The sequence below is a fragment of the Vigna angularis genome, chromosome 3, assembly GCF_016808095.1.
Source record: "Vigna angularis cultivar LongXiaoDou No.4 chromosome 3, ASM1680809v1, whole genome shotgun sequence".
In the NCBI taxonomy this organism is placed as follows: Eukaryota; Viridiplantae; Streptophyta; class Magnoliopsida; order Fabales; family Fabaceae; genus Vigna; species Vigna angularis.
Window position 1 is genome coordinate 40,639,341 of NC_068972.1, and position 9,719 is coordinate 40,649,059.

At 40.1% G+C, this 9,719-nt stretch overlaps 2 protein-coding genes across 2 annotated transcripts; both read right to left on the reverse strand.

The window, feature by feature from the left end:
* Positions 1-796: 796 nt before the first annotated feature.
* Positions 797-3,061, reverse strand: LOC108324393 (uncharacterized). The gene has a single exon (XM_017557341.2). It carries the CDS (start codon positions 3,059-3,061, stop codon positions 797-799), a length of 2,265 nt encoding a protein of 754 aa, XP_017412830.2.
* A 4,714-nt stretch (positions 3,062-7,775) lies between these two features.
* On the reverse strand, positions 7,776-9,516 carry LOC108325537 (E3 ubiquitin-protein ligase PUB23). Its single transcript, XM_017558625.2, has one exon. It carries the CDS (start codon positions 9,454-9,456, stop codon positions 8,221-8,223), a length of 1,236 nt encoding a protein of 411 aa, XP_017414114.1. The 5' UTR covers positions 9,457-9,516; the 3' UTR covers positions 7,776-8,220.
* Positions 9,517-9,719: the final 203 nt, after the last annotated feature.

A 9,719-nucleotide genomic window follows, 5' to 3' on the forward strand; every position in this document is an offset into this window, starting at 1 on the left:
CTACTGGTCGCGCCATGATTGGAGAGCTGGTGAGAATGTGTTTAACAGCACCGAAGGCCTTTTCACAATCATTGTCCCAATGTTGGGTGGTGCCCTTCTTCATGTTCTTCAGGATAGGCCTGATGTGTTCGGCTAATTTCGGAATGAAACGGGATAATGCTGTCAGTCGGCCGACCAGACGTTGTATCTCTTTCATGGTTTTTGGGCTTTGCATTTCTAGCACGGCTCTACATTTGTCTGGGTTGGCCTCGATGCCCCTGCATGTCAGCATGAACCCCAAGAACTTACCAGCCGGGACTTCGAAGGTACATTTAGAAGGGTTAAGTCGCATGTTGTATCGTCGGATCTGGAGAAACACTTCTGCCAAATCCTTGAGATGTTGTTCCACAAATTGGCTTCAGATAACCATGTCGTCTACATAGACATCCATGCATTTGCCGATTTGATGGTGGAAGACTTTGTCCATAAGGAGTTGGTAGGTGGCGCCTGCATTCTTCAAGCCGAACGACATTACTTCATAACAGTAATTGGCGCGCTCGGTAATGAAGCCTGTTTTATTCTGATCGGGCTCGTACATGGAGATTTGGTTATACCCCGAGTACACATCGAGAAAGCTGAGCACAGTATGTCCTGAAGCTCCATCTACCAACCGATCAATGCTCGGTAGGGGATATGAATCCTTAGGGCATGCTTTGTTGAGGTCAGTGAAGTCCACACACATTCTCCATTGGCCGTTCGACTTCTTGACCATGACCACGTTCGACAACCACGTGGTGTAAGTTACTTCTCTGATAAACTAGGCATTCATCAGTTTGTTGGCTTCTGCCTGGATGGCCTCTCGTTTTTCTTCCCCGAATCGTCGTTTCTTCTGCGCAACCGAACGCGCTTCCCTGAAGATCGACAACTTATGGGCCATGACTCCCGGATGGATTCCTGGCATATCTGCAGCCACCCACGCAAATAAGTCAGCGTTGGCTCTTAGTATCTTCGTCAGATCATGCTCATCATGTAGCGCCAAGCTTCCACCGATGGTCGTGGTTTTGGACGTATCCGCTCCTAGTTGGAATGTTTTGACATCTCCTTGTGGATGGAGACGTTCATCTATATTGGTTCTGGGGTCCAAGTCGATCGTCGCTGTTTTGGCTCCTCTTGCCCTCCTAGGTGGCATGAAAGGGGTGACCTTTAAACCGGCGACATAGCACTGTCGAGCCGTTCGCTGATCAGCCCTTACGGTACAGATGGTCCCTCGTTCTGTGGGGAATTTCATGGCCAGATGAGGGGTGGACACAATGGCTCTGAAAGCGTTTAAGCAAGGTCGTCCTAGCAAAGCATTATACGAGGTATTTGCCTCTACCAGTAAGAACCTGACTCTGAGCTCTGGTGCCTCCCTGCCTGTTCCGAGTCGAGTCCGTAAGTTGAGGTATCCCCGAGTGTCGACTCTTTCCCCTGCGAAGCCTAAAATATGCTCGTTGAAAGGGGCTATCAGGTCTTCGGACAAGTCCATTTTCTTGAAGGTGGTCCAGTACAAGATATTGACCGAACTGCCTTGATCGACGAGCACTTTGTTGACATCGTAACAGGATATTTCGGTCGTGATGACCATGGGATCATCGTGATCAGGGTCGGGAGCGTGGAAATCTGCTTCAGTAAAAGTGATGTTGGGTATGGATCGAGGTTGTCGATCTACCATGTGCACCGTCTTTAAATGTCTCAAATGTCGTTTTCGGGCGGAGGCTGACGCTCCTCCCCCTGCGAAGCCACTGGATATGGTGTCGATTCGCCCTCGGACCGACCTCTCTCTTTCCGAGTGTCGAGGTTGGCTTCGGGATCTCCGTCTTCGCCGGTCGTCCTTGGGAGGTGATCGTTCGGGGCTTCGCCGGGAGCTTTCCTTCCGGTTGAGAGTTGTTACTCTGGTGGATGTCCTCTCCTTTACGTAATTTTGGAGGTAGCCCACGTGGATGAGTCTTTCCAACTCATCTTTCACCATGTTACATTCTTCTGTATCATGACCATGGTTCATATGAAGTCGACACGCTTTACTACCATCAGCGTTCTTTGGAGTGGCCTTTCGCCGAACGGTAAGAAGTTCAGCGTGCAATGCCTCTTCGAGCACCTTTGTCCTGGGTGCGTTGAGGGATGTATTGCGATCATATTTAGGTGTCCACCCCGACTCTTTTCGAGGTGGTCGATCTGTTTTATAGTCGTTGGACGACCGTTTCGTGTCTTTCTTGGTACTATTGTTAGGACTGTCATGCTGTTGTTTCTTTCTAGAGTTTCTGAGGTCTTCAATGCGGATGAATTTCGCGATTGTTGCCTGGAGTTCTTCCATAGACTTTGGAGGATCTGCATACAACTGTTCCGCGAAATACCCCGACCTCAAACACGAGGGTAGATTGCTAATTATAAACGTGTGGTTCACGTCCTTCACGCATCTGGTTGTCTCGTTGTATCTTTGCATGAAAGCCTTTAGAGTTTCATCTTTCTCCTGCTTAGTGTTCACGAGCTCAGCAGGAGTCATCTGCGGTCTTCTATTGGTAGCATACTGTTTTCGAAAGAGGGCTTCTACTGTGGCGAAACAATCCACTGAATTTTGAGGAAGAGTGTGATACCACTCGAGTGCCTCATCCTTCAAAGACAACGAAAAAGCTCTGCAAATGACAGGGTCATTATCCGTGTAGAACGCCATAGCGTCTATAAAGTTGCGGAGATGATTGTCGGGGTCTGCTGAGCCGTCATATCTTTCTAACGCTGGAGGGGGTTTTTCCGGCATATGAGCTTGCATGATGGCTTCCGTAAATGGAAGCAGGTTGGTGAGGCGCATAGAGGTGGGCCCCTTCCTTCCTCCTCTGACAGGTTCGGACGGTCCTCCATGATGGCTTCCTTCATTATCGTCCTGTCGGTTGGAGGTCGATATTTCCGGCGGAGGACGCTGCGCCCTCAGCGCTGCAAGCTCTTCGGTTTGTTTGCGCTGAATTTCCTCCTGTTCTCGTATGGTTTGCGCCTGCGCCTCGATTTGTGTTTGCAGTTGCTTGATCAAATCTCGGGTGTTGTTGTCCTCCATAACTCTTGTGGTCTTCTTTGGGATATCAAACCTCGGCTCCACGGTGGGTGCCAAAATGTTTCGGTATAATAGTTGAGACCGAGATATAAATCTGATGAGTCACGTCTTCTCCTCCCAGCAATGTAGTTATCTCCACGTCTTCTTCCAATGCAGAACTCTTTGGGGAAAATGGGGTGGGTACTTGCAAAGGCACTCCGACGCTCAAGGCAGAAAAAGGGAATGATAGAACCTTTTTAGTTCAAAAGTAGAAGAAAATCAATATTCTCCTCCTAAATCTCTCTCAGAAAAACGTACCTTTTTTCCTTCTGGTTTTTCATATTTAACCTAACAATAAGATAAATCGTTTACCTAAAAATCCGGTTGGTTAGAGAATCTGACTACTTGGAAAACACAACTGTTAGGTCGTGCTTGATACTGGGTTAATTGATTTCGTGATTTGCGACATTATGGCCAGATATTTCTAACCGTTTGTTCTTTAGTTTATTAGGATTAATATATCCATTTTGACTAAAATTGATCGAACGTCTTCTCTCTGACCTTTGACTGGATTGACGTGACCTCGTGAACTAATGTTAACCGTTTAGTTCAATCAACAGACGATCGCTAAAAGACGATCACTGAATGATTGATGTCAGAAGCGGCGATGACAAGCATATGATATGACGAATGATCGCTCTACCTAATGGGTGGACGATCGTTCAGGAATGGTCATAAGAAAACTCGCTATCGTGTGCTTTATTTATCCTTAGTGGTCATCTGGGTTGCCAGTCGATCGACTCAGATATCCTACCATACACATATTAAAGGATTAAGGTCCATGCATATTGTCGGGATACAAACAAAGTCTCACATCGGATAAAAGAAGTATTGAACATGAGTTTATATACACATAAATACTTCCATTAGGTAAGAAGCCTTTTAGAGTGATACCAAAAACAAATCCGTGAGTGTTTGACCCAAAACGGATAATATCTTACCAGTGTGCAGATATGTGTATATTGAAGTTCCCTAACACATGTATAGAGGTGATGGGCATGACTTAATTTTCTTATTATTCTAAACTTACGTTGCTTTCCATTCCAAATACCTCAAAATATGATAATATATGTAAAGCTTTAAAAAATAAGTTAGACTTTTCGCAAAATTTAAGAATAGTTATTGTGTGAAATAAGTTACAGTAAAGTATTAACTTATGGAAGAGTCAACTAGTATGTCGCATCATTCAAATAATTTTCCATGGCTCTCTACGGTTTTGTTAATATGTTGTCAAATGGTGACCTATATTTCGAATAAATTCAGTTTCTTGTGATTTCAGATGTTACCTTCGTTTTACTTTCTTTTTTTTTCCTGAATTTGAATCTGCTGAATTATCCATTATATATTTTGAAGAAAACCTTGTATGATTAAAAAAAATGAACATTGTTAAAAAATAAGTGTTTGATGGGTACTTTAGCTCACTGGTAAGTTTATTTATCTTTAAGTAAGATCCGATCCTCTTTAATGAAATAATAAAAAAAAACAAAAACAAAAAAGTCAAGGGGAGGATCATGAATGAGTTTACTTTAATCTTTCATCGGATATAAGTTAAAATTTTGAAAACTTTATTAAAAACATAGTTTATTGATAAGAAAACTTTTTAAAACACTTTTAATTTTATATCTAAACATACACCATTTGGATCAGTTTAAGTAGAGTGATTAAAAATTTTAAAATCAGTTTAAATTAGCAAGGAAATTAAAATTTCTCATTTGTATGAATTAATAACATACTAATCTTTATGTAAATTATGAAATGTAATTAATTTCTAATAATAAAAATATATTATAGTATTTAAATTGGTGTAATAAACACATTACAACAAAAATTGATATTTAGTGGACGTTATTTGTAAAGGTTACAACAATACTCCACAAACTAACATGGTTACAATTGTATGAAAGCTAATAATAGTGAAGATTTTAATTCTTTTTTAAAGAGGTTTAGGACCTCCACAAAATTATGATACACTTTTCATTTTCTAACTTTCCTCCTACAATCAAATTTCTTCAAATTTCCTACGCTTTCCCTAAATTTCCTAAACTTAACTGCAACACGTTTTAAATTTCCTCAAATTTCTACTACATGTTCTGATTCATCAAACATCGCATTCTGAGTTCATCCAACTAGTGTTTGTTTCTGTCATCACTTGTTGGTCAAGGTTTAGCAAACCAGTGTGCTCACCAGCCTGGGTTTACCAAACTAGGGTCTAGGTTCAGCAAACCAGTGCGTACGTCAACTTGAGTTCAGCAAACTAGTGCACACATTAGCCTAAGTTCAACAAACCAATGAGCTTGCTATCTTGAGATCAACAAACCAGTGCGCAAGCCTAGCCTAGGTTTAACAAACCAGTGCACAAGGCCACCTGAGTCTAGCTAACTAGTGCACTTGCTGGCTTGAGTTCAACAAATCAATGCGCTCGCTTTCCTAGGTTTAGTAAACTAGTGTGCTCGTTGGCAAGGGTTCAACAAACTAGGGTGCTTGTCAACGAAGGTTCATTAAACCAGTGCGCTTGTGACCAGGGTTCATTGCATCGAAATTAAACTCAGGTATTATAGTGAGTTCATCAACCTAGGCGTTCTAGTGAGTTAATTGACCAACCATTGTTCATCAATCATTGCTCGTCAACCATTGCTTGGCTTTGTAATGCATCGTCTTCTGCCCCAACATTCTTTCGGGCTTTCAAGGCAGGAATAACGTGTGACTCTTCCTATATTTCTTTATTTTGAGTATTTCCTGGAAAAAAAAATTGTTTATGAAGATCCAAATTCTCACTGACTTATCATAATGAAGATTGGGTGGGTGTAGTGTTTGTGCCTTGTAGTATTCAACAAATCACCAACAAAAACCACCAATTTCCAACAAAGTTTTTCTAATATTGACGGGCATCAAACTTTATAATTTCACAATTCTTAGGCTTTCACCTCCATTTTATGTAACCTTGATCTTTTCTCTCATTAGCAAGGCAATTAAAACCCTTTTCTACAAAAGGACAGTGAAAAACATCATACAAAGAGTAGTTATCATCCCTTACTTCTCTTTACTATAAGTGTATGTGCCTTATAGTAAAGATTGAAAATTAACTTACCTCTCTTGAATTGAAATTAATGTATTTTGTGTGTCACTACATGATAAGGTTTACTTCAACATTCATAAATCTATATGAAATAGAAATTTTCAAGGTGAGTAGATTTGAGTTTATTTAGAAACAAGTATTTTATTTTTTAATTCAATCTTTATTTGTATATTTTATGAATATTGTTTTCTTTTTACTGTGTTAGTGTATTTTATTAAATATCGTATAGGAATATTTTTTAATGGATAAATTTCAAAATACAATTGAATACTCAATTGATTTAAAAAAATATTATATTTTGCTCTTGAGAATATATAGGACTCATAAAGATACAATTTGATACTTATGTCTCAAATATGGGTTTATAATAAAATGACAAATTAGAAGCATATTTGAGAAGCACTTATGAGTTTATGAAATACAGTTTTAATTTTACAATTTTAAGTTTTAATAAATATTTGAATTGTTATAATTAGAAAATAATTACATTAAATAATAAAATTGTATGTATAGTGACATATATAATCAATTTATAACAGAGGTAAAAAGAGTAAAATGACATTCAATTTCTCTCTCATAAGCTATATTTGTGATTCGAAAGGCAGTATAATTGACATCTTCGTTTGGCTTAAAGTATTATTATATTTTCAATTTTATTAATAGCAATTGGTATTTTTGGTATCAGAAAATGTAATATATATTATAAATAAATAGAACTTAAATTTAAAATGAAAAAGTGTTCTTTAATAAACACTTTCTTATTCAATATTTGTCATTGGTTGTAAAAGTAGTTGCATCAAAACGTGGGAAAAATAAATAACGGGAACAGAGGAAAGGTGTGCTTATTTTTTGGTTGAATCACGTTGATGATCTGTAATGGATTCGCATCCATCGCATTAGAAAGAGGTAGCAAATCACAATAAAATACAAAGTCAACTTTTATTTTTTTATTGAAAGGTATAATAGTGTCCTCTGTCATGATTATCAATTTTCATTATTCCAATAAGTACCTTTTATTTATTTTTAATCAAGAAGACTTTTTGGTTTTTATAAATTTATAAACCGCTATTCGATCTTTTTATGCAACCTTGATAAGATAATACTTTGTCGTTCTTATTCATAACATTTAATTAATTTATTATGATATTAACTCAGTTGATAGTGATAAGCTTATTTTAAATTAACATTTAAAAAAAAAAACTACCTTACTTTTTAATGTTAATCTCTCTTCTAACTTATTACTTTTACAAGATTTTATCTTTAAATTATAGATAATGTACTCTAAAAATGTTTCAATTAACACTAACATTACAATAGAGTCTTACAAATAAAACAATCAATAAGACTTTTAATTTGTGTTTCATTAAAAAAATTAGAAAATAGTAATTTTCATTGCAAATTAAATACCACCTAAATATATTACTAATTACCCTTTAAAAAAATCATTAGTATCCTACTATTTAAAAAGTACATATTTGAGAAAAAAAAACTACATAATTACCAATTTAGAATTCTAAAACAACCAAGTTAATAAAAACTGTACTCACAAAATGCTAAAAACAACCAAGGAGGATAAAGGGAGGGAAAAGAAGATGAGGAATATGAGTATGAAATAGTCTGTCGTATATCCACTAAATGAAATTGAAATAAATTCTAAATTTCTTCGGGGGCAACATTTGACGCCCACAGCTATCCTTTGTTTGCAAACAAATCTGTACACGAAAAACGACACCAAAATCAAGAAACAAGAATCGACCAAGCAGGGAATGAAAAACTCAAAACTGTGATCTAATTTCAGTTTTCTTTCACTGGTATCGAAGAAAGGATCAGTCTTTGAGCAGGTTTTGGAATGAGATAAAGTGGAAAATGACTTGAAGGGGTTTGTGTTTGTGGTGGATAAATCATGAATGAGTTTGGTTTTCATTTGATCTGATACGAAACAACTTTGTCGTGTGACTTGTTCCGACCTGAAACCAATGGATACACGGAGTGTTTGATATGATTGATGAGCGATGAAAGAAAAGAAACTTGGTATGATTCGTTTCTTTCACGCACTGGTTGGAAACGAAGCAAGCAAGTGCACAGGTATGCAAGGCGAGTTCTTCCACGCTTTGGCGTGCAGTTTGAGAATCTCCTTGGCTTTTTCCTTCGCCTTGTTCCCGCTATCCACCTGCAGCACCAAGCAGAGTTTCGCAACCACCCCCAGCTGCACCATGTCCTGCAACACGCTGGGCGTCGCCGAGAATCTACACACGGCCAACAGAATCTTCGTCGCCCTGTCGTTCGCCATCGTCGACACCCTCAGAATCTTCTTGGCCACGATCGCCACCCCCGCCGCGTGCGCCAGCAACTCCGCGCGCCCGTCCGCGCTCTGACACAGAGTCTCCAACACAACGAGCATCATCTCGCAGGGCTTCCTCTCCCTGTATTCAAGAAGAAGCTCCACGATAACCGGCACCGCCCCGGCCTCCACCGCTTTCACCCTGTTCCTCCCCCACGGACACACCTGAATCAGCGTCTGAAGTGTGGCCTTGGAACCCTTCTGCGAAATCTGGTCCTTCAGGACTTGAACCAGTTCGACAAACAATTCCGGTTTCAGGTTATTTAACTGCACCGGCTCCGCCACTTCCGACAACGACTTCAGTAGAAAAACAGCGTAAGCACGTGACTCGTAGATTCCTCTCTGCATAACCTTGGTTAACGAGTTTAGAAACTCGGGGTGACTCAGTAGAGTCTTCAAACCCGGTTCGGACAAGTGAAGGTTGTGTAACAAGCTCAATGCTTCATCCGCCACGCTTGCTTTCAACTCCAGCTCCACGTCATCGTCTAAACAGGAGTTTACAGTGTTGGTTATAACCGAAGCTAGGAATTTAACAGCGCCTGCGGATTCGATGGAGCGTTTGTTGGTTTGGGACTCGGAAGCGATGGATTTTAGGGTTCGGAGGCACTGAAGCTGGAGGTTTGGGGAGCCGGAAGCGTCTTTGAGAAGGTTTTGGATGATGGTTTTGTCAACGGGGGGCTTGGGCGTTGGGATTCGTTGGATGCCATGGGAGGCGTTGACGGTGCACCAGGCCTGGATGAGACGGCGGAGGGTGTGGTTGGGAGTGAGGTCTGGGAGGAGAGGCTGCTTGGTGACGGGACACGTGTCGTTGTTGGAGGCGAAGAGCCATTTCTCGATGCTGTGGCGGTCGTAGGTGATTCCGGTGGAGACTGTCACGGGGTCTTTCATGAGTTCGAGGGAGATAGGACAGAGGAAGAAGGGAGGCACGTCGATTTCGTCCATTTCTTCTGATTGAATGAATGAATGGTTTTGATTTGGTATTGTTGAAGATGAGAAAGAGGAGGTGGTGGATATTTATAGTGTTCAAATTGGGGAAAGTCAAACACGGAAAAATGTGCCACCTTTTGACTTTTCCAATTACTCTGGGGATGGTGCTCAACTTAACGGTTACACCAACACCAACGTCAACTTGAACAACTCAAGACTAGGTTCAGGTTCAATTTTAGATACAAGTTGCAACCAAGTAAGCTTTTATGATAACGTTC